At 42.4% G+C, this 24300-nt stretch overlaps 1 protein-coding gene across 1 annotated transcript in view; it reads right to left on the reverse strand.

Moving 5' to 3' along the window:
• CFAP69 (cilia and flagella associated protein 69) overlaps positions 1–24300 on the reverse strand; it is a 630939-nt gene that overhangs the window by 98034 nt on the left and 508605 nt on the right. Inside the window, exon 19 of the mRNA XM_085631353.1 lies at positions 5110–5186. Coding sequence (XP_085487479.1) covers positions 5110–5186 — 77 coding nt within the window. The remainder of the gene's footprint in view (positions 1–5109; positions 5187–24300) is intronic.

Raw genomic sequence — 24300 nt, forward strand, 5'->3', positions numbered from 1 at the left:
AAAATACCCGGACTTGGAAGAAACAAATAAATGTAGAATGTGAGATTCACTAGGCCCATAGAACCGACTTTGGGGAAACCAAATGAATCTAAACAGCAGCGTATATTTATAAACATAACACAATCATCCACTAGACCATTTATTTTCCGACAAGCAGCAGTGAAAAGTGGACAAAGGCTGAATTTTAATTAGATCAATATATCTACGACAACTGACCAAACAGATGGAAAGTGAAAGCATGTATTCTTAAATGCCATACCTCTGACATACAAGGGTATCTCAAACAGCAGTCAAAATTACAAATTATGAAGGGAAAGACTGCACTAAGGAAGAAGGGTAAAGATATTCTGCCTAACAATACAAAAGTGGATGGAGAAGGAGAGAGAAAAAAAAGTTTATATAGTTTAAAAAAGGAACAATAAAGAGTAACTAACAATACTTGTGGCATCTATCCCTCCTTGCGATGACTAGGAATAAGCAACGCACATACTGGGAAAGGAGGGAGAGGGGCTAAAAGGTGTTGGATGATCGAGATGTAAAGAGCACTACAAACACACTTACCACCCATGGGGTTGAAAGATGAATATGGGCCTGCTGTTGCTAAACATAGTTTGAACACTGGTAATCTGTGTGTGTGGGTAGAAATTAAGTATCCGGCCTTTATAATGCCCTCTTAGGGCACAGAATTCTAAAGTGTGGAAGGAGAGTGGTGAAATTTTACTTGAAATGGTGCCGTATAGACCACAGGAGAAAGTAATTATGCCTTGCAAGGGCTTTGTCTTAAATTACCTTCAGTATACTAGCAAACTTCTTCAAATACTCAAGAATCGTTACTAGAGGAGATGCAAAATAGGGAATCATTGTTTAATAAAATAGGTCTGTGACACATTCAGCTAGTCCTTTGGCAATGAAGAATTGACAGAGGTAACAGAAATGACATAAGTCTCCTGTTCACCCATGTCTATGGTACAAACTGAATCCACTGCATTAGGCTGGGCAATTGCAGCCACTGTCTGTGCAGTGCTTACAATAAAGAATAAACACCTAAAATAAGCCGAACTTATTGGTTTTGCCAGTGTTTATTTATAAAAAATTTAAGGGCCTCTTTATGATGTCGGGCGCACCACAGCGGTCTGGAACTGCCCGACCATAGGTCAGTGGTTACGACATCACAATTTTGCAACCGTCCATAGGGCAGCTTGTGCGGCGGGCGGAAAAGGCCCGCAGAAAATGCTGCCATAGCAAAATGAAAGTTTGGAAACATCCCTGCACCGTGTGACAGGCACCACATGGTTCCTGCCACACGGTGCAGGGATGTTTAGGGGCCCATTGAAGAGGTCTAGGAAATAAGGGGGCCCTGCTAAGGGCCCCAAAAGTCACTTTCCGCCTGTCTTTCCATGATAGGGTAGGTGGAAAGTGGCATCATAATTCCAACGGCAGAGCCGAGCCTGGCTCCGCCGTCATTAGGGGATTATGGTGTCTTCCGACTGGCTCCTTGAGCCCGTCGGAAGCGCATTGCAGTTTTCACTCCAACAGTGGTCATTCTAATACGGCGGTCGGACTGAAACCTACAATGTCGGGCAGAAAGCCCCTGACAGCTGGTCAGAGACTTTAAGCCCGACATCGTAACTAGGCCCTAAGTTGGAAAGAAGGACCCCGGTTGGCATCTATTTCTATAGAAATACACGTCATTCTCTTTTTTTTTCAGTGGCAAATTTGATTTTATGTTTTTTCATAAAGTATAAACTGCTTTTTATTTACATTGCATTCACAGGGAAATCGTAAATGTTAACAGGTAAAAGCCTGAGTATAATATGGGGTAAATTTGGCCTTATGCATCATACTTTCACAGCCTCTACTATTAAAGTCAGACCTTTTCTTGAGTAATGGTAATGGTGATAGGCTTGATAAAAAGAGTAGTCTAGTCTTTCAGGTTCAAGCCCTCCATTTGATTTGACCAGCCATGTTGATAGATAAGGTGTCATCCATTACAGAATGTAGTTCAAAAAACCTGATTTCCACCTCAAAATCATCTCTAGGGAATTAATCAAACGGCTATGGATTCCATATCTTGTTCCGATACAGGTGCTCCACATCACAACTTTAAAGAGCTCCTGCTCTGTATGCAAGTTTTCCCTGAGCGAGCATTGGTATCAGGAAAGTAGCAGTGCAATGTTAGTGTCCTTGTGGTGAAAGGGGAAGCAGAAAGCCAAACGACTCGGGAGGAGGACTGCTAGTATGAGCTTAGGGTGGATGAGGAAACGAAGAGAGCATTGGTAGAAAGGATCTGACAAGCAATTGGTCAATGGCTCAACTGAAATTCTCCCCCTTTAGGTGCGGAAATGCTTGTGCTGGTGGCAGAGTGCTGCAGTAGAGTGGAAGAATCAGTGTCATCCATATTTTGTCCATACAAAATTGTCATACAAAGTGGGCACACGTGGTAGATCATGCTTCGTTATGGAGACAGTGGATGATGAATGGATTCATATAGGACACTTTTTTAATTGTGCTAATCTCAATATTTTTCATTCCATTGGGTGACCTCAATTTAGCAGATCTAAAATATAGTGAAACTCACCTCTGTAGTTATATAATACAGTTTTAAATGTTGTCAACTCAGAAGACAAGTTCTTCTACCTGACAGAAAGGTCATCAATTGAGTATAAACACAATAACGCATAATTCAAGTATTTCTGTTTGTTGGAACCATTGACCTAAGTCCCACCAAACCATGGTAGAGTTAACATGGGATGGCACATATAAACTGCTCTTTTCTTTGATTGGCAGAAATACATTTCGATGAATATAAACATGTTTTATTTAGACAGAATTGCAACAGTCAAGTATCATTGTTGAAGCAGATTCAAGGGATGTCATTAGAAATATCGGCATGCATTAATACTTTGTTTATGGATGATCCTTGCATAAAATTAAGTCACATCCATAATGACAAGTAGGTATCTGGTTTGCCTTTGAAGATTTTATATTCTTTTCAGGTCCAGTGTGACTAGTTTGTATGCAGTTGTCTCTCACTTAGGGATTCAAATTCGTCATCAGTGGAGCCCAATGTGTCACCCTGTGGTGCAGGAATATATGAAAGAATCAGGCAGTTACATTGGAGGATTTGTAGAATACGTGTGGATCTTCAGGAGGAACTATATAGATGAAGATACTGAATGCTCTTCACTAAGGAAACACTATTATCTTATTGTATTCTTCGTCTCTCCTTCCTTTCTTTGGATATATTTATTTGTCTTTTATTGTTGAAGGTTTCTCTTCCTAATTTCCAAAACACATTTCAAATTATTTCAGGGTCAATATCAATACTGATCCTATTTGGTAACCTTGGCCAAAACGTTGGTTTTCTCTTAATTCCTCGTGTAGTACTGGAACTGATGTCTATGTCAGTTTCCACTGTCAACCATTGCTTGTTCTCACCGTTAGTCTCATTATATGCAAGCAATGTCTTCTTTATATTAAGGACCCAAGGGAGACTATACCAACCATGCAGGAATCAAAAGTAAACTGTGGAATAGAGACACACCAAACAAGTTACAAAGACAAGTCAGGTATTTGGCTCGCGGAGAGTTGTAGGGGTTACCCTTTGCATGAAATTCCAGTGTTTGGCATTCTGGGAAGACCCCGTTATTTTGCTAGTTAAGCATATAATTCCATTACTCTGCAGCAGAGACCTATAGACATTGTTATGCAAATTCTAAAGAACTCTGCTTAATTATGGTTGGGACTGACGCAATCACTTATGTGTACCATAGCCTCGTGCAGCAGCACCTTTTTCCTTAACGTTTGTTCTTTATTAATCTCTCTTTCCAAATCGTAAATCATCTGGTGAGTGGACTGACTTTACCACCTTAGAAACTATAAATAACAACTCTACATTTTTCTAGCTAGGGGAATGGAAGGCGGGAAATGTCATTACTTACTGACTTGTTGGAATATATCAAGATGCTGGAATGCTTGATTAGTAAAAGATGAGGGAAGAGACACACCATTTACTAAGACAGTGAAAGTGGGCCACCAATTATGGAACAGAGTGAAAATTGAACTGAACTGCAAGGTATTTTTTCTCCTCAAATTCCCATCTGGAAAGAGAAAGAGTTCCTACATGGGGCTGTTTAGAGATCAAAATAGGAAACATGAGACACACCAGAGCTTTACTTTTGGAAAAAACAGAATGCCGTAAATGAATTGCCAACCACACAAGAAACACATTCGAAGCGGTTCTTAGTATATGCCCAAGTAGTTAACATTAGTAGGTGTAGCTGGGAAATTACCCTGACCTTTCCTCACACAGCAAACAGAAAGCAGTCTCTACACGGTATCTGGCTAGAATGATAGCTAAACCCACAAGGGAGGTGAATATTAGAAACTTATCTGTAATTGACATAAGCTGGAATATGGATGCTTTAATGTTGGCCAGGACAACATAACAGAGAAGTTACATGTAAAACAAGCTTTTCAATACAAAAAAAATGACACGTCAGGCAGCAGAGAATAAACCATGACAATTCCTATGCTTGCCATACATTTGTGTTCCCAAGCAAATTGCTGTATAATTCAGTTCAGATGTACCCACCAATCATATAACATTGGGTTGACATTATTAAAGTACTGACTGAAATTATAAATCAGGGTGTGGAATGCAGTCCTGAGAAATGTCTTCTGGTTCCACATATCAATGAATAGCTGCTGATAAGGAACTGTCAAATGCACTCACTGTCTTCTATCGCAAAACGTACAATACAAAGTAGGGAGAGTTAACGTTAGCAACATAACTGTGGTAGTTAGAAGGTGTGTTGCAAGCTGAAGTTTTATTGTAAACAATTGACCTAACTTCCATTGTGATTATTGAGTGCATGTTTCGTACGGTTACTCAATAGGTACATCGTTTCTTCCCTTCATTGTTTAATGAAAGTTGTAATAAAGAGATTTGAAAAGAACATGATGTAATATTTATGGTGCAGCATCTGCTACAGTTTTATAAGATCCAATCACATGAACGCTTCATAGAGCTTATTTCTCTAAGAAATTATTTTCCGTATTGAATATAAACATACATATTGATTAAAACTAAATGAAGAAAATACTCACTTTAAAGTCAAGGTATCGACTTATGACGGAAAGTGTGACATAATCCTTGGCCTCCAACCCCGGCAAATCTTCAAAACCTATTTGCAAAGGTAATTCGTAAATTGACAATGAAGCAATGAGTGAAAAGGAAAACACATAGGTATATACAAACACCTTTGAAGTTGTATTCAGTGTTTTACAAAAATACATATTATTTTTCTTGTTTCTAAACAGGCAAAGTAAACAGTAAGTAGTGATGAATCATCTGACTCTGGCCTTTACAAGCACGAGGTCACCTATCATACAGAATATCCTATCCAGTGGGTATATATCATTCTATAGATTCCTTTTTTTTTTTTTTTTATTGAGCATGATCTGTAGTATTCATTCAAACAATTTCTTTAAAAATAATAAGTTCTTAATAAAACAAAAATACATCAGGAAAAAGAACAGAATCATTACAACCCAATACATATGCACAGCTGATATGAAAAATAAAAGATATAAAGTGAAAATTTACACAGTTTGCATCGTCATATCATGTCGGCCCTTGTCTTATCAGGGGGGAGATCTTACATTGGAGTACCAGTTGGAGATTGGGGCCCAGATCTGGGTACCCCGGGCTCTAGCTTTCCTACCTCTTGTGCTATATATAGCTATCTCCTGCTTATATGTGGCAAGAAATCGACTAAGCCACATCTGAAAGGTGGGTACATTGGGATCTTTCCAACAAGCCGCCAGAATAATACGAAAGACGGCAGTGCCCAGGAAGACAATCCTCTGTTCCTCCAGACTGTACCCTAAGGATTCGTCGTGACCTAGAAGAAATAGGGTAGCGGAAGATCTAAAGTTCCGCCCGAATACTTGAGTCCAAAATCCTCCAATCAATGTTTGTAAATTATCTAGTTTCGGACATTCGGCAAACATGTGAATTAAATTTGCCTGTCCCTGTCTACATCTGGGGCAGCAATCATCTACTCGTAATCCCCAGGTGAAGAGTTTAGCCGGAGTAAAATACAGGTTGTTAATAGTTTTAAAGTATTGTGCTTTAAGGTTAGGTGCTAAAAATAATGTTGTGTAAAGAGTTAGGGAATAGTTGATATCTACATCTGGGTTTCCGAGTTTCTGTGCCCAGGATCTCTCAACACGATCTAGATCGTCATTAGAGGATTGAGAAAATATATCATATAGAGTACCTATCCTAGTAGCTCGCTTCTCAATAATAGAGAAAAAATAAAAACTATCTAAATTAATATTAAGTTTAGAGTTACGGATATTGGTAAAGAGTTGGAAATATTTTAGATAATCTGTGGATGGAATATCAAATCTCTGTTGTAGTCCCTCGAAAGATGGAATAACATTCTGTCCAAAAAAATGACCAAGTGTATATATGCCTATATTCTCCCATCTCCTAGAGACATTATCTATCAAAAATGATGAAATGATCTTACTGTGCCAAAGAGAGGTGTATCTTGTTATTTTAGGTATACCTAGTTGTTTGGAGGCAAGTTTCCAGATTTTCCATGCGTCTCCAATCACCTTAAACTTGGTCTTTTTGTAATAGGACGCTTCGAGTTGTTTCAAAAATAGCCCTTGACATTTATCACCTAGTCCAAGTTCAAAAATAGAAGGGATATAGGAGTCTGTGTTGGGTAGATTGGACGGTTTGACTTTAAAGAGCAGGCCCATTTGTTGGCGTAGTGTCGCCCAGAGATAGAATGTCAAGTTCGGGATACCAAGGCCGCCTCTATGTAGGGGGAGGGTTAGTAATGGTAATGCTCTCCTTATTTTACCATAGTTCCATATGAATTTAGATATTGTGGAATCAAAGATTTTAACAATGCTACCGTCGGCTATCAATGGAATAGCCCGGAATAGATAGAGTATTCTAGGAAATATACTCATTTTAATATAATTCGCTCTCCCTATTATTGAAAGATGTAGGTTATCTACCCTCTTAAGATCTGTTTTTACTGCATTGATCAAAGGATCATAATTAAGCCGGTTAATCTCTTTTACCTCAGGAGAAATATTTACACCGAGATAGGTTGCATTTTTGACTTTATAGGGACTGTCATATATAGTATTATTTGTACATAAAACCATGGTTTTGTCTCTATTAAGTGAGTAGCCAGAATAGAATCCAAAAACCTGGGTTATTTGTTCTATTTCTGCCACTGCGTCAGCCGGTTTGGTTGTAAGCACGGCAATATCGTCGGCGTATGCCAATATTTTAGTAGAATATGAACCCACCTTAACTGGTTGTATTTGGGGGGAGTTAAAAAGCTTTAAAATTAAAGGATTAATTACTAGGGCAAATAATATCGGGGAACAAGGACAGCCCTGCCTAGTGCCTCTTTGTACCTCTACAAACTCTGACTCAAAGCCTTCAATGGATAGTTTAGCCCTAGGGCTGATATACAGGGCTTTTAGGGCTTTGATGAAGCCTGGGCCAAAGTTGTTGAATTCCATAATTTCCCATAAGAACCGCCAAGACACTCGATCAAATGCCTTTTCGGCATCGAGTAGGACCATCGACATCTCTCCCCCCGTGGCGCCCATGATGTCAAATAAGGCAATGGCTCTACGGGTATGGTCAGTTGTTCCTCTCCCAGGGATAAAGCCATGTTGCCATGGGGATACCAGATGTTCGATGACCCCCCTCATTCGGTTTGCAAGTATCTTGGAGTATAGCTTTGAGTCAGAGTTTATGAGTGAGATAGGTCTATATGAAGATGGAAGCTGGGGGGGTTTCCCCTTTTTTGGGAATATCGCTATATTAGTGTGTTTCCAAGACTCTGGTGTAGCTGAGTGATGTTGTATCCCTAGAAACAGGTCTAATAGATAGGGTAGTATCTGTTTGCCCAACACCTTATATAACTCTAGGGGGATCCTGTCAGGACCAGCCGCCTTCCCATTAGCTAGGTCCGATAATGCAGTCTCTAATTCTACCATTGTAATTTCTTTCTCCAATTCTTCTCTACCTCCTCGATCGAGTATTCTAGATAGCTCTGGTTCCGGTAGCCTCTCACTGAGAAAGGTTTTCGTGTCTCTTGCAGATAGATGTTCATTATCATTTTGGTATAGTTTTTGGTAATATTTTCGAAAGACTTCTACAATATCTTGAGGGGAGGTGTACTGTTGACCTTCATATTCGATATTCTTTATTTTATTGTATGTTTCTTTTTGTCTAGTTTTAAGAGCTAATTGCCTCCCTACTTTTTCCCCTGCTTCATAAATTCTATCTCTATTGGCTTGATATATTTCCGCTGCTTTTTGTGTTAGCGAGCTATTAATTTCTGTTTTTAAAATCAGTAATTTTTGCAGTGTATCAGAGGTTGATATTCCTTGCTGAATTTGTTTAGCATGCACTATTTCCAGGTTAATGAGTGCCGCATTAAGTTGTTTATTAATACTATCCTGAGTTTTCTTACGGTTAGCTACAAACGCTATAGTCTCTCCTCTAATTATTGCCTTAAAACAGTCCTATACACTGAATCTGGGTGCACTATATTGATTACAATCAAAGAAAGATTGAGCACATGATGTAATATGGTTAATATAATCTGGGTTAGTAAAAAGCTTTCGGTCAAATGACCATTGGATATTAGGTCTATTAAAGCTATCCAATTAAAAAATGAACGTAAGTGCGTTGTGGTCAGAGATGGTTTTGGGGGATTTAATTATGTCTATTAGGGCTGTCTTATGTATTGATGTCATAATGTAGTCTAATCGAACATACTTGTTGTGGGGATAGGAATAATAGGTGAAGCCGTTATCATTCTGCCTCAAGATGTCCCAAGTATCCCTTAAGTCATGACTATCCATCAGATGGGATACAGCCCTATAGACTTTGGGTTTCCGACCACTATAATTCTGTGGGAGTCTGTTGTTTACTAGTTTTTCGATATTTATGTTAAAATCCCCACACAGGATAAGTGGGCCGGCCCAAGAAGCCAGTTCTAATTCAAGTTCGATAAAGAGTTGTGGGTCATCCAAGTTAGAGCCATAGAGTGAACAAATGGTTATATCCGACTCTAGTTGAACCACAGCCCACCTACCATGTTTGTCGACAAGTCGGCGTCTAGGACTCCCCAAACCGGGTTTTGCCAAGATAGCAACCCCCCGTATTTTAGACGTTTGAGATGTTGCTGCTATCAAATTAAATCCAGGAATTTTTAATAAATTTTTATCACATCCAGCTATGTGGGTCTCCTGAATACAGAGGATGTCGACAGGATCCTGACGTAACAATTGAAAAAGCTGGGCCCTTTTTCTCCCATCATTGAGACCCGCTACGTTCCAACATCGCAATTTTACTCTCCCCATTCAAAACTATTCCCCATTGAACCGGTACCATCAGTGTTACATAATTTGCACCACCACCAGCCAACTTTAAATTCAATATTTACACTGATGTTCCTCACCCCGTTCTGATTAATCAAAATCATTAATATAGGACTCCAATCGCTTAAAGAAATTAGAGTAACCAAAAAGCCTTTAAGGTTTCTTATGCGGAAGGCAAGATGGCGGCGGCCTGTTAGACCGCTCTGAGGCAGCTCCCAAGCCAGCGCTCTGAAAGTAGACTAAAGACGAAGAAACAAAAGATGTCTTGCTTAAATTAAATAATAATGAAAATAAAAGGACTTACCCCATTCCTCGCTGCTTTTTAAATCCCAGTTGCGATCCTGGTGTGATGTCTGGGAACAGAGTGGAAGATCGACTCTTGATGTCTGCACCGGACCCGAGTGCACTACAGCTACGCTTCTCATTTTGTACCTCTTTGATCGGAGTACTTGTGTTGCGATTAATTGCCCGTATACAGACTGGTGGGGCAGCTACGCGAGTGAAGCAAGACGGACCCTTAGAGCTAGATCAACCGGCTCGGTTCTCAGACACAGCTCCGCCTTTACGGAGTGTCTCCTGTGTCCCCTGTGGCATGGCGCCAAAAAACGCTGCTACGATAGCCGCTGCTGCAGCCAAGACTAGAGCAGCGAAGCAGGCTCTTCGAGACAAGGAGTTGGTTGCGAAGCGAGGCGGCACACGCTTGGAGGGCAGCGGCGATGTTACTGATCTCGACGCGGGAGCTGGAAAATCAGCAAGGGGCTCGAGACAACAGCCGAATACGCCCGTAGCTGGTCCATCTGTGATCGAACTGCTCCGAAAGACTCCCGCTCCAGTATCTGCTTCGGCCCAGACCCCGGTCTCCCCATCACAGAAACCAACAGCTTTTCCATCAACCGCGGATATCCTGAGAGTTACTCCCGGGTCTACAGTGACACCTAGTGGGCAAAATCAGAATGGCATAATCGAGGAAAGGGAAATAATGAACACTAGCACAAATGCTACTACAACTATAGGAAAGGACAGCCCTATGATATGCAAGGAGTCTACAGCTGCATTGGCAGGAATAATAGACTCTAAGGCTGGGACAGACCCTAATGCTGGAACACAAGGTATGGAGAATCTTTCCTTATGTGATACTCCTGTTTTTTCTACTGTCTCGTTAGCCTCTTCAACATTATTGACACAGACCACTTCAGCAGGCTTACTCGCGTCAGCACCAGTAACAGTACTTGAAGCTACACCAATGGTCCGTAAAACTCCAATGACTGTGGCTGTGCAGGAAGGGCAAATACTGCAAAACCAGCCCATATGCAATGTGCTAGAGAGTGATCTGGGGACAGCAGATCTTAGAGCCACTTCAAAAAATCTGGGAGACTTGCTGGAGGCTCCTGACGGCAAGGAGAAAACCGATGGAGACGAGATAACCCCCGATCCTACCGACACCGACAGGGATCCCTCAGACTTCTACTCAATATCAGAAGGGATAGAAGACGCGAGATGGTCAGATGATTCTGAACTTGATATTGAAACTAACACTGGTTCCGAGACGGAGAGTGACCACGTGGTGAGAACGGCAGAATCCAGGGAAAATAAAAGAGCTACCATACGGAAGAAAAGGGCCCAGGGGTTGACTTGGGATTACTCCCCCTCTACTGCATTGGGGTCTCAAGAACATGCCACCGGCTCCCGACCGATGCAGCGGTGCTCTCCACATTAACAGGATGCTACGCTCTCCACGGTGATGGATACAGTCCTCCAGGCTATTGCCTCCCATCGAGAAGAAACATCAAGGGATGGACGCAAAGCACAATTAGCTCTACATAAGGTTCAGGGTGTAGTGCGTAAATTGTCAAGATCAGTTAACACCTTCAACACCAGAACGACAGAAATGGAAGACCGTATAGTCATTAATGAGGCAGAGGCTACAGCCACACAGGAATAAGTTGAACTACATGAAGCAGAATTAAGTGACGTCAGATGGAAGCTCCAGGACATGGAAAATCGCTTACGACGTAACAACCTACGCGTCCTCGGAATACCTGAAAATATTGAAGGTACTGATATCTGAGCCTTCATCATCCAACTCTTTAAAGATACACTTCCTGAGCTCTCTTCATGGAACTGGGAGCTTGAGGTGCAACGGGTGCATAGAATTCCAATCACCTTGAAACCCACTAGGAAGCAAGGAAATTAACCACGAGCAGTCCTTGTATTTTTTGGAAACTTTCTTCTCCGACAAGCTATTTCAGATAGAGTCAGGCCAGAAGCTCGACGGACTAGGGACTCCATTTCCTATTTTGTGAGACCGGATTTTTGCCACACTACGGTGGAAAGGAGGTGGCGCCTGCGACAACTTATCAAACCCTTTATGGAGAAGAAGGCACAAGTCTACCTTAACAACCCAGCCAAACTGAAAGTTCTATACAATGGCCAGACCAAATTTTTTACTTCGGAAATAAAAGCCAAAGAATTTTTAGATAATCTCACTTAATGGCCTACTAGCGATGTTGAGAAATAAAGAAAACAAAGAACTCGGATGCTGGACTTGATGAATAGGGAGAGGTGAATAGAGAGCGTATTGGACATTACTGAGATTTTATATAGATACAAAGATACATTAGATCAATTTGTCTCTATATGCCTCTATATGCCTCTCTATATCTTCTTTATTATCTTTCTTTTTCTTCCTTTTTTTTTTTTCTTTTTCAATGTTTTTTTTTTCTTCAGTCTAAATCTGGTTTGGGAGCGTCTCTCCATCACTAAAGACTCTTATAGAGTCTAATTGCCTCACATTACGGGTGGGGGAGGGTGGGGGGTGGGTCGCAGGGGTTTGTAGGGAGCGGGAGGGGGGGAGGGGATAACGGGGGGGGGGGGAAAATTACATTCTATAGATTCCTGATGTGAACATTTCCCTGTGCCAGAGTGGACCTATCAAAATGTATGCGGCAGCCCCAATCAAGGGCATCATGAGCTGAGTTATGACTTTGGACATGGATGAGTCGGACTTTACTGTTGGTGAATATTCTTATTATAGAATAATAATAAGTAATCAAGAGCATCGTTGTCATTTGGTCCACAGAGATAAATGACCAAACGGAAATACCTACACTAGCCCCTAAAGTCATTCAATTCAAATCAATATCTATTAAAGATTTGGATCTCCAATGAGGTCCACATAAAAATATACATAAAACACAAGGACAATTAATTTCTCAGTCCATTATTGAATATCGAAAGCCTTCATAGCAGGTCTTAGATTTTCCCTTACATGACATAAGTGGATACTGTCAATTACCCTAATGAGCGAAACAAATAAGATTCTCAGCATTAAAACCAATAAGCAGCAACAAAGTCCTAAAAGACCTCTACCAAAACAAGTGGCATATGTTTAGGTCCATACTGAACAATAACATCTTCGTGATAGAATCAGTGTAGGATAATGTACATCACATCAGTTGCTTGGCAAAAGACAGAAAAGTATTCTGAAACAATCAGCGTAATTGGATAAACAATACATTTTACTTTTACAACAAAACCTAAAAAACGAAATCTAATCTTATTTTGTGCGAAAACACATTAATAGCAGCAACTACATATGCAAATTTCTAAAACATTAAACAGCAACACATAACAGCTTCGGTAGAAATTGAGTTTGAAATTAGCAGCAAGAGAGTGGGAGTAACAGAACATAATCCCAATTGTGGAAAGAGCAGTTGAATAGCAGCCAATACATGTGCAAAATACAATCCAAAAATGGAGAGAATATTAAGACTCCATAAAAAGACATCAGGCACAGGGATTAACAGCATAATTAAAGGGAGAGCCATGTGTCTAGAAGTAGAACCCATTTAAAAGGATATATAAAAGATTAAAATATATACATAAACTCCTTACAAAAATGGAATAGTTTTACACATACTGCTTCGTTCTTCAGGCAAAACAGAAAGTCACAGGCTGAAGTTACATTTTTAATACAGTTTTGTAAAAACATCGGCCGAAACCAACGACGACGACTCAAAACCAATGCTGGACAGACAAACAAGACATGATCCAGGTTCTGAATGCTCAGCTCACAAAGATTACAGATTTTTCAATATTTCATGCAATGGGACCAGTTTACAGTTAAGTCGTTTAAAGGTAAAAGATTCATGCGACATAGGGTAAGCTATCGTCGAATTCCATGTTCTAGATTCCTTTTTTTTTTTACCTTTTATTAAAAAAAAAGCTTGCTTACATAAATGTGAGATAACGGTTTACACTTAGCATGGTGGCTTTGTAAAACAAACATTAAAGCATAAATAATAAGAAAAAAGGGCGCACAATTGTTTTACATTGAAACAATGACGTGGCTAAGCCCCTATTAGGCTAACCAATCTTCAAAAGGAGTCCATGCCCCATCTTTCCCACACAGCAGTCTCTATATTGTGCAAGGACAACATCCTTGCTCTCCAGTTAAAAAATGTAGGAGCCTCAGGACTGATCCAATCCGAGGTTATACATAGACGAACTATAGCCATCGCAATTAACACTAAAGCAGAGGTATATTGAGATCTTCCATGCAACATGCTGCTTTCGAGCCCACAAATCACCAATTCAGGGGAGAGAGTAACAGGTATCTGCAGCCTTAAGTTGATGAATTGCTCAACATCGTCCAGAAAGGGCCGGAGTCTTACGCATTAAAAAAACATGTGGACATCGTTTGCAGCCAAGTGCCCACATCTGGGGCAACCGTGCAGGCCATTACCCCCCACTTAGACATCTTAGCCGGGGTGTAATATAAATCAAACATGGCCATATAGCACTGAGACCGTAAGCTCCCGGATATTAAGACACTCCCGGCCACTGCAAGAGCTTCAGATAAATCCAACCCTGTTACCCCCAACTTAATATCAAGTTTTCTAGTATGCGCTGCGATATCATCTGGCAGACCTGAGAGTAAATGCTGATAGATTACCCCTATTTTCGAGCGTCTGGAAATCAGCTCAAGCAAAGTAATCTTACCAAACAATACCTCTGAGTTAACCTTCAATCTATCTATGAAGCTCCGGAGTTGCAAGTATTTAAAGAAATCTTGTATGCTAAGCTGATACCTATCCCTAAGCCAGGAAAAAGATGCCAGACAGCCATCATGACCTAAATCACCCAGTTTTGCCAACCTTCCTTCAATCCATTTAAAAGTGATTTGATCCCGGAAGACTAGAGGTAGTGACCAAGCTGAGAAAGGGGTATAATAATTCAGGTTTGGAACCGCCCATTTTCGGCGAACCTTGCGCCATACTGAAAACATAGACCAGGTCACCTTGAACTTGGTTTTCTTGTAGTAGCTCGGTTCCAGCACTCGTAGTAAAATCCCCCTTGCATTTTCACCCAGTCCTACTTCAAAAATTGAGGGCCTGCACGATAATGGTGGCCCAGCAATATCTCCAAACAGTGGTAGTCCGAAATGTTGGATTATGGAGGACCAAAAATAATATAAAAGATTAGGAACCGCCCAGCCACCCCTTTGCCGGGGTAAACACATCCACTTTGCCGCCCTACGCGGACGGCGGTAACCCCACAAAAACCTGTTACAAGTTGTGTTCGCTTTAGCTAGGCTAAATTGAGAAAATTCCAAAGGGATTGTGCGGAACAAATATAGGAATTTAGGAAGGATTAGCATTTTAAGAACATTGCACCTTCCATACAAAGACAGGTGCAAGAATTGATCAAAGGTAAGATATTCATGTCTGGAATAAGGTCTACCTGCGGGGTAATTTTAATCCCTAGATACATAGCGGTCTGTACTGTCGGGGCGGCTGAGGGGGGCATAGTTGCAGATTGAATTACCTGGGTTTTGGATGCGTTGAGTTTATAACCAGAAAACTTGCCGAATTGATCTGCTAAGACTGTAATTGCAGGAAATGCAGAAGCCACCTCCATGGTCAAAACAACAATATCATCAGCATAGGCCAACACCTTGTAATCAGTAGAATTGACCGTAACTGGCAATATGTCATGGGCGCTCTCTATTAACCCCTTCAGTGCCACGCCCTTTCCCCCTCCTGTGCCGGGCGTTACATTAGTGGGCGGGTTTCATGACGAGATAGTCTCGTCATGGGCACAGCGTGACCGTGCTCCATGACGAGACTATCTCGTCATGGGCACTGAAGAGGTTAAGCTTATAAACGGTTCAATATACAAAGCAAAGAGCAAAGGGGAACATGGGCAGCCTTGACGAGTCCCCCTGCTTATACTGAATGCCTTTGAAGACAACCCAGATACTGAAACTATTGCTTTAGGAGAGATATATAAAGATTGCACTGCTAATATATATTCCGGGCTAAATCCCTTCCACTTCATTACCATCCACAGAAAGGCCCAGGAGACCCTGTCAAACGCCTTCTCGGCGTCCAACAGGATCACCCCAACAGATGACTCAGTCGCCTGGGCCCAATCCAAAAGTGCCACAACACGGGAAATATGATTAGCTGTATCTCTCCCAGGAATAAATCCATGCTGGCGCAAAGATACCAAAGGGGTAATTACAGCTGAAAGTCTAGAAGCTAGAATTTTTGAAAATATTTTGTTATCTGAATTAATAAGTGAAATTGGCTGGAAAGAAGACGGGTCCAGCTCAGGTTTGCCCTTTTTCCTAAAAAGAATAATATTAGTATAGTATTAGTATAACACCATGAATCAGGTATTGAGCCTTCTTGTGCTGCTCTGAGAACTGATAAAAAAACCCGACGGATCTCCTGTGAGAATTTTTTATAGAATTCAATAGGAATGGCATCCAAACCAGCTGCTTTACAATTAGCCAGAGATTTAATCGCTAGATCAACCTCTTCCCAATCTATAGGGGCAGCAAGGATTTCATTCTGCCTTTCCGAGAGTTGAGCCGACGCGATGCCTGACAGGTAAGATGCCGCGTGTTGGGCCAAACCCGGTTCCCCTATACCATCACCATTATACAAATCACTATAGAATTGATGAAACACCCCTAGGACTCCTTCAGGTGTTTCCATAACCTGTCCCTGGGCATTGCACACCCTTGAAACACAATTGGTCAAACTCTTCTGCTGGAGCCGCTTGGCCAGAACCCTGCCCGATTGTTCCCCCAGCTCAAACATCTCAGAACGGTATTGCAAAAATTTGGCCGCAAGATCTTCACCAAAAAACTCCAGCAGAGATGACCTAATTTTAGCAATCATTGCCTGACTATGGTTGGTGTCCCGTCCCTCCTTAACCGCATCTATTAATGAAGTCTCAGCTTCACTAAGTTCAGCCAAGCATTGGATTACTTGCTGATGAGCAGACTTTCGCCGATGAAAAGAAAAGCTCTTTGTTTCACCTCTCAGAGCAGCCTTGAAGGTGTCCCAGACCATTAAATCAGAGGCTGACCCAATGTTAAAGTTAAAAAATTCCTCCATCCACATCATGATATGATCCAAATAGGGTTGTTCTAGCAAAAGTTTCCACTCGAATGTCCATGCCTTTAAGCTCAGAGACAGGTATGGGATGAAACATTCAATGACCAAAGGATTATGGTCAGAAAGTACTCTGGGGTAGACTAAAACGGAAGATGCTCCTATCAACTGCTCAGACAGAAAAAAATAATCAAGACGAGCCATTTTATTATGGGGTGCCGAATAATATGTAAAGCCATCCTGCAAACGGTTATGATAGAACCAGGGATCAACCAAAAGATGTTCCTGAACCAGGGCCCGCTATGCCCTGAGAACTCTAGGCTTCTTGCCCACATAAGGTTGATCCGTTGATAAATCAAAGCTAGCCGGTAAATTAATATTCAAGTCACCACACAACAATATAGGGTGAGAGTATAAAGCTAACTCAACATTCAGATAATGCAGTACTTCGGGATCATCTGGATTTGGGCCATAAACAGTGCAAATTGTAAAAGGCCTATCATTTACTACTACCTCTGAGATAGCCCACCTTCCCGCATTGTCCTGATTAGTCTTCCTACAAGAACCAACCCCGCGCCGCAACAAAATAGCTACCCCCCTAATCTTGGATGACTGTTGCGAACAAGCCACTAAGTCAAAACCAGGTATACGCAAAAACCAACGGTCATTCCATGCAACATGAGTTTCTTGTAAACAAATTATGTCTATATGCAAAGCCTGAACTATCCTGGAAAATAACGCCCTTTTTTCCCATCGTTCAGCCCGCAAATATTCCAGGATACTATGCGAACCTTAGTTTGCGCCATTTATTTGCTGACATATTCTTAAGATTTGACTATTTAATCTAGATTCCTTATTTGGAAAAAATGAGAAAGGCCAGCTGTCTGGGTTGAAACCAGACTTAACAACTAAAGTGCCACCATTACAAACTGAACACAAGCTTTTTTCTTTAACCTTTTGTGCTACCCCCCACCCTCCTTCCCTCCCCCTACCCCAACAAAAACCCCCCAGAACCCACCCCCTGGACTGCCTCCAGCCCTACCACCCCCCACTAAAGGCAACAGGACCGTAGTCCTTGTGATGGAGGAGCTGGGCTAGGGCCCCAGCTCCGGCTCCGACCCCGTATAGCTAGCCAAGTTTTGGGAGCCTCCCAGGGTGTACGAGGGGGGAATAACCAAAAAATAAATTGAATGAAAACACACAAAAATGATGCCCACACCCCCCCGGCAAACCCACCGCCTCTCTAAATGTTGCCATATTTCAGCATCCCTTTGTAAGTCTTTTACAATCTCCTTGCCACAAAAGTGATCATAAGAAAGCGAGCTACTATCCGCCTGACTGGATACTGGATACGTATAATGATTCGCTCAAAGTGAGTTCAGGTAATCCTTTGCTTTGATTTGCGATGTGTAGAATTTCACTTGCCCCTGATGGATTATCTTAAGCTTAGAGGGAAAGAGCAAGAAAGCCTGAGCCCCCTTCGACTGAAACGGAGCAATTAGTTGGCGAAGATGCCATCTCTGCTCAACAGTGGCGGGGCATAAGTCGGGCCGTACAAAAAATTGACAACCTTTTGCAGATCGCTTCCTATCCGGTCTGGCCAAGTCATAAATCTTTTCTTTGGCCAAAAAATTATTCAAACAAATGAGAATGGCGCGAGGCTTGTCTTCCGTTTGGCCTGACTTCTGCTTGAATGGAAAGCGATGATCATGCTGAACCTCGCTCTGCCAGTCCCACTGCTTAACCTCAGGAAAGGCTTCCGTAAACAGCCCTATGATGAACAACCCGGTGTCTGAATCTTCCATCCCTTTTGGAACACCCAGAACTCGAAGGTTATTCCGGCGCGCTCTGTTTTCGAGATCAGTGAGCTTCCAGACGATGTCCTCTCTTTGTGCCTTGAGGCTCTCAGTGATACCCCTTTGCGCAACCATATCATCCTCCAACGTAGAGATTCGCTCCTCTACCACTCCCATTCTAGAAGCAATATCCGAGCAGGTCTTAGCGACCCTCCGTATGGAATTCTGCACCCGCCGACATACCCCTTGAGTGCGAGCACTCTCCTGCCGGGTCTCTTCGCGATGAGCCATAATTGTTTGGTAAATCACTGCCAGCGTCATTTCACCTGTTGGAGGGCCCAAGGGTGCAGAGCCATTAACAGATTGATTTGCCCCAGGTTCAGTAAGGGGGGCCTCAATAGCTGGCTGCCCTGAGAAGGAGTAGTCCCAAGCCAGAGATCCTACATCAGGTTGCACAAAATCAGAGCTTTGCACAGGTTTTCGAACTGTCCCAATTACTGGAAGTAGCTTCTCTGTGCTCCCCCACTCACCAAGCTCACTGTCGTCTGACCACTCCTTCCCTCCTTCCAGATCTTCCTCAGAGGACACTGTGTGGTCCGACAGGGAAAATAACTTATCACCACCCTCGGCGTCGTTCCGCATAGTTTTAGATAAATTAGGTATATCATCCAGGACTACCGCTCCCAGAATGCCGCTGTGCTGCTGGTTATTACATGGTTGGGCCGATTCTGCATTGACTTCAGAAACGGCAGAGCTTGCGCTAGATTCTGTGAGCAGTGAGTTAGTGCCTGTTTTACTGATAGAGTTAGTAATGAGCGCCGTCGCAGCAACTGCCTCTGCGCGTTCCTTTTTACCTTTCACAGGTTGTGGTGAGCCAGCCTTCTCTAATGGTCTGCGAAACATCGATGGCACCTTCTGCGATGTTCTGCCTTTCCCTTTGTTTGACTGATCACCGCTAACAACGGCCCCCGGAACAGCAGTCAGCACCGTGGAGTCAGACAAACTGGAATCAGGCTCGCTGCCCGCCCTGAGAGGTCCACCGGAGCGGGTTGAGCCTCGACCCGACGCTGCTCTCACTGCCGGAGCACTCTTCGCCTGCGGCCGTCCCCCTGCACTCCTCAGCGGCATCCTGGTCGAAGACAGCTGAGATCCCGCACAAAGGTGAAAAGCCCGGCAGACCCAGGATTTGCAAGCCGCGCAGCCAGAGCGGCAAGACAGGATCCTTTTTTCAAGCAGTGATGTAGAACTAGGCTGAGGTACACGCCACCACAGCATTCCGAGAATAGATACCAAAAAGGTCTGTTTCATGTTCGTTTAATATTCGTCACGCACTCCGATACATCAAGGATACATCAGCGCCAACTATACTGTGAGCCGGGCGGAGCGGAGCCTCAAGCCAGCTCAGCCGACCAGGAAACCGGCCGCCATCTTTTGCCAGCATGTATTAGATTCCAAGATAAATATTTCTGAGAAATTCTCAGTGAATTCGTCCTGGCTATTATCTTTAACCTCTCTTTAGAATTACAAAATGTAATATTTCTATTATAGCTGATATTACCACTTATAGTTTTTAAAAAGGATTTAAATTCTAAAGGCGGGAGGCTGATCACTGATTCTTCTTGTACACAGAAAACTTTTGCTGCCAAAGAAAAATAACAACAAAGGGAATATTTACCGACTATACCGCCAAACATTTCTTGGCACATGAAACCTCTTAATGTATAAGGCTCGCTATTTTTTAACTGATATCCCCAACGTAAAACCCTAGATAAACCTTGGATACAGGTGCCAAATTCCAATCTAATAGCAGCTGATGGAACTAACGTGTTAAAATTACATAATTTACGTAAAATCTGGCCTTCAATCCTATCTAAAAAACTCCAGTCCTTTACAAAAATTGATTCAATAGCATAAAGCAGAGTCGGAGGGATTTTTGCTTTAAAAACCGTGAGCAGATGTAAAAAGTGCCTTCTGCCCACTGCACTATAAAAAATACGCAAACCATTAGCGTGAGATGCCACTTTACAAGAACTGTGTTCGATATGAAGTTTATTCTTCGTTCTACCCGCTATTAATTTCCCTAAGTAGAGAAAGAAATCTACCACCACCAGCTTTTCATGACCAATTTGCCACTTAAAATTACATCATTTTCTACTTCTGTTACATTTCATGATTAAAATGTTGCTTTTTGAAACATTTATCTTCAAGAAATGTGCCACCGTGTAATTCTGTAATGATATCAGCTTTTTGTTTAGCTCATTAGGGGTTAGGTCCATCACTGCTATATCGTCAGCATATAGGAGACATGCAAAAGAACGGCTGCCTATCTTTGGTGCATCTCCCTCTAAATGAGAAAATCATTCGGGTAAATCTGCTATATATAAGGAAAAAAGCAGTGGTGCTAATAAACAACCTTGTTTCAGGCCATTTTCTATGGGTATTACAGATGATAAGCCTTGATTTCCTCCCATTAAAACCTGGCAACAAGTTTGAGAATGTAATGTAATAATTGAAGATAGCAGAGGAGAGGGCACTCCCATTCTGTACAATTTTCTCCATAGTAATGGCCTTTCTACCTTATCAGAGGCCGTTGAAAAATCTATAAAGGCCGTATACACGTTTGACCTATGAAAAATTGTGTATTTCTCCTCAATTAGTTTCAAAATGGAGATGTTATCCAGGGTGGAGTGATTTTTCCTAAAACCTGCTTGCTCTATAGGGAGGACCTTCTTCTCCACCACCCATTCAGTGAGGTGATCAAGAATACTACGAGTAAATATTTTCCCCACAGCATCTAATAAGGCTATTTGCCGGTAGTTACCCGGATGATGTCTAGGGCCCTTTCTGTATAGAGGGATTAAAATACTTCCAGACCAAGATGGGTTGTCTTCCCCTGAGAGTAACAAAAATCAAACAGTGGAGCTAGGTAAGTGGCCCACAACAGTGGCGCCTTTTTAGTTACTGTCATGGGAATTTCATCAGGACCCATTGCTCCTGAGGTTCTCATTTTTTTAATGAATCCTACCACGTCACTCGTTGAGGGCGCATAGTTGAATACAGGGATTTCGAGCGAGTAGGGTTAAGTCATTCAAACAGGGCAGACGGGAGGGAAAGAAATTACCAAAGACAAGTAACTTGTTCTTCTCATGGATACTCTGTACCACTCTTACAGCGGTTACTAAGAGGAGAAAGGCTGAGGATACAGAATACCTGACAAACACAAGGAAGATTGTGGATATCCCAACAGGATTGTTCTGAGATGGAGTGTCAGAAAGTCAGGTAGCAGCTTGACAAATAAACTTCATGGGAACTTCCTTCAAAAGGGCAGAAGTCGCAGCCTTCCCTCAAGCAAATGGAGCTATGAACACTATCAGAGGCTCTTCAGAGGTATCTTGTAACCAATTTTAGCTACTATAACATCCAGGATCGGCTCTTGGGCGGTACGATCGGTGCCACCGCACCGGGTCCTGACTTGGGGTGGGGGCGTCATTTTTCCAAGTATAGTAACATTTTAAAATCACCTGCTGCTGCGTTCCTGGCCTCCAGCAATTTTCAGGCATCAACTAAAACATCAAGATAACTCCTGCGATTAATCATGTTCCTGGAAAGAGACCGGAAGTTTGTCTAGAGGAAGTTTTGACTTATTCTAACGAGCACAGAGGGTTAAAATGCCTGCTGCTAAGAACGTGTACCATGCAGATCACAAAGTGCATATAATGTAAATATGTCAGTGGGTTACTGCTTCTGTAAAAGAGCTCTTTTTGTTATTTGTATTTAATAAGTCAAAATCCTAATATAAAACATTGAGCTATTAATTTTCATCAAAGAGCTGCATGCAAAACTGCAAGGTATACGTTAGAGCTATATGTTTTTTTGCACAGTCTTTCATTATCCTAATCTTCCCAAAAGGGTTCATTTGGGTAGAAAACAATTCTTATTATTAAAGAGAACCCCTAACAATGGTGTTACGTTTTAAATTCTGAATTTCTGCTTTTACAGAATAAGGACTCTTAAACTATATTGCCTACCAGTACAAGTGACATATCACTCCTACACTACACCTTGTAGTCCTGTCTGATGTAACATTTCCTATACACTGATTTAACCACATATGATTGTCTCTGTGCAATGTATGTGTGATGTAAAGTGCTCTGACACCTTACACCGGTATGAGTGGTGCTTTAGAACTAAATTAATCTGGTTATGGAGCCCTGAGGGGCACGGTTAAAGGGTGCTAGTAGGGAATCCATGGTAGAGGTGGCCATTGTGGGGGCGCCAACAAACATTGTCGCACAGGGCGCCACCAGTGTTAAACATTCACCGGCCCTGATAACATCCACCATGATACTGTTTGTTTCCTGACAATTTAGACTGCACTTGGCCTTTCACAGACCTCTCTGCAGCCACTCCCCCAGAAAACTTGAGTAACATGATAGTGGTGCTCCTGGCCACATTAGGGCACCATCATGAACCTAAATATTTTTGAGTTAGCCCATGAAGTGAATGATGGGGCGCTCCTTCACAGTAACAGTGAATAATAATTGAGCAGCTCTAGCTGCTCATTTGTTATTCTTTCAGTTTTTTGGGGGGGTGATTATGTTTTTTGTGGGTGTCCTAGTCCCATTAGGGATACCCAATGTTTCTTTTTTAGGTCTCGCCTTGATATCGCGTAAGCGATTGCAAAGCGAGACTATAGAATACGGGTTTCAAAAGTGCTCCCAAAAAGCGGATTGCATGGCTAGCACGCGCACGATCACGCGCATCGTGCCGCCATGCAATCCGCCTTTTGGGAGCACTTCAAAGGGTCCGCTCCCCCGCCCCCAAGCACGCGCCACGCTCCGCCGGGCTTGTTTTTAAACGTAAACAAAAAAGCTGCTGCTTGTTAATTAGTGCAGCGCGCGCGGCGTGCACCACTCTCTCCTCCACCTTACTGGCCCCTCACTCGGTGCCCTGCCAGGCACTTGGCGTGGTCGCTGCTTCTTAAATGGTTAAATTGGAACTTGGTCTTTGATGTTCCGACTGCAAAGGGTGACGAGCAACAAACGTAGTAGTACCTCGCACCAACATCGTTGGGCCCCAGAGCTTCACTTTCTACTGTGTGGAAGTGCGATAAAAGGAGCGAGCCGGTTAGTGTTTCAAATATCTTTGAATCCAGGAGCCAGCTTCTACGTTTATCCGCCGAATGTTAATGCTGAGTTAGTGTGTGTAAAATATGAATGGCGCTTTTTAAATTGTAAATTGTACTGCCGGGCTTCTTGTGTGCTTCACGAAAGATATGTATTTTATGGATGATGCTGCACCCCACATGCCATGATAATCATTCCAACTGGTGGTGTTAACTTTTCTAAACTATGCACTCCCCTTACAGCCTTTCAGGCACAGTAATGTATATTTTCTGTTTCATAAACGGCACCACATTTTACATGTTTACAGCTCGTCTGAGCTTGTTTTTTCATGCTCGCGGCACCCATTTCCCGGCCGCCGTTTAATGATGCTTTTTTGGGGGGTTTTTTGGGGCCTCCCTCGACCCCATGTGCGAAGGTGGCAGGGCTCGCCAACCCCGGGATGTACTCCGCTGGCGCTGCTCCGACTAATCTCACTCAGCGTCCAAGGGGGAGGGGGCTTTCTGCTTCGCCATTTTGCTCGTTTTAAGAGTCTTATCA

This window comes from Triturus cristatus, chromosome 10 (assembly GCF_964204655.1).
Source record: "Triturus cristatus chromosome 10, aTriCri1.1, whole genome shotgun sequence".
Taxonomy (NCBI): domain Eukaryota; kingdom Metazoa; phylum Chordata; class Amphibia; order Caudata; family Salamandridae; genus Triturus; species Triturus cristatus.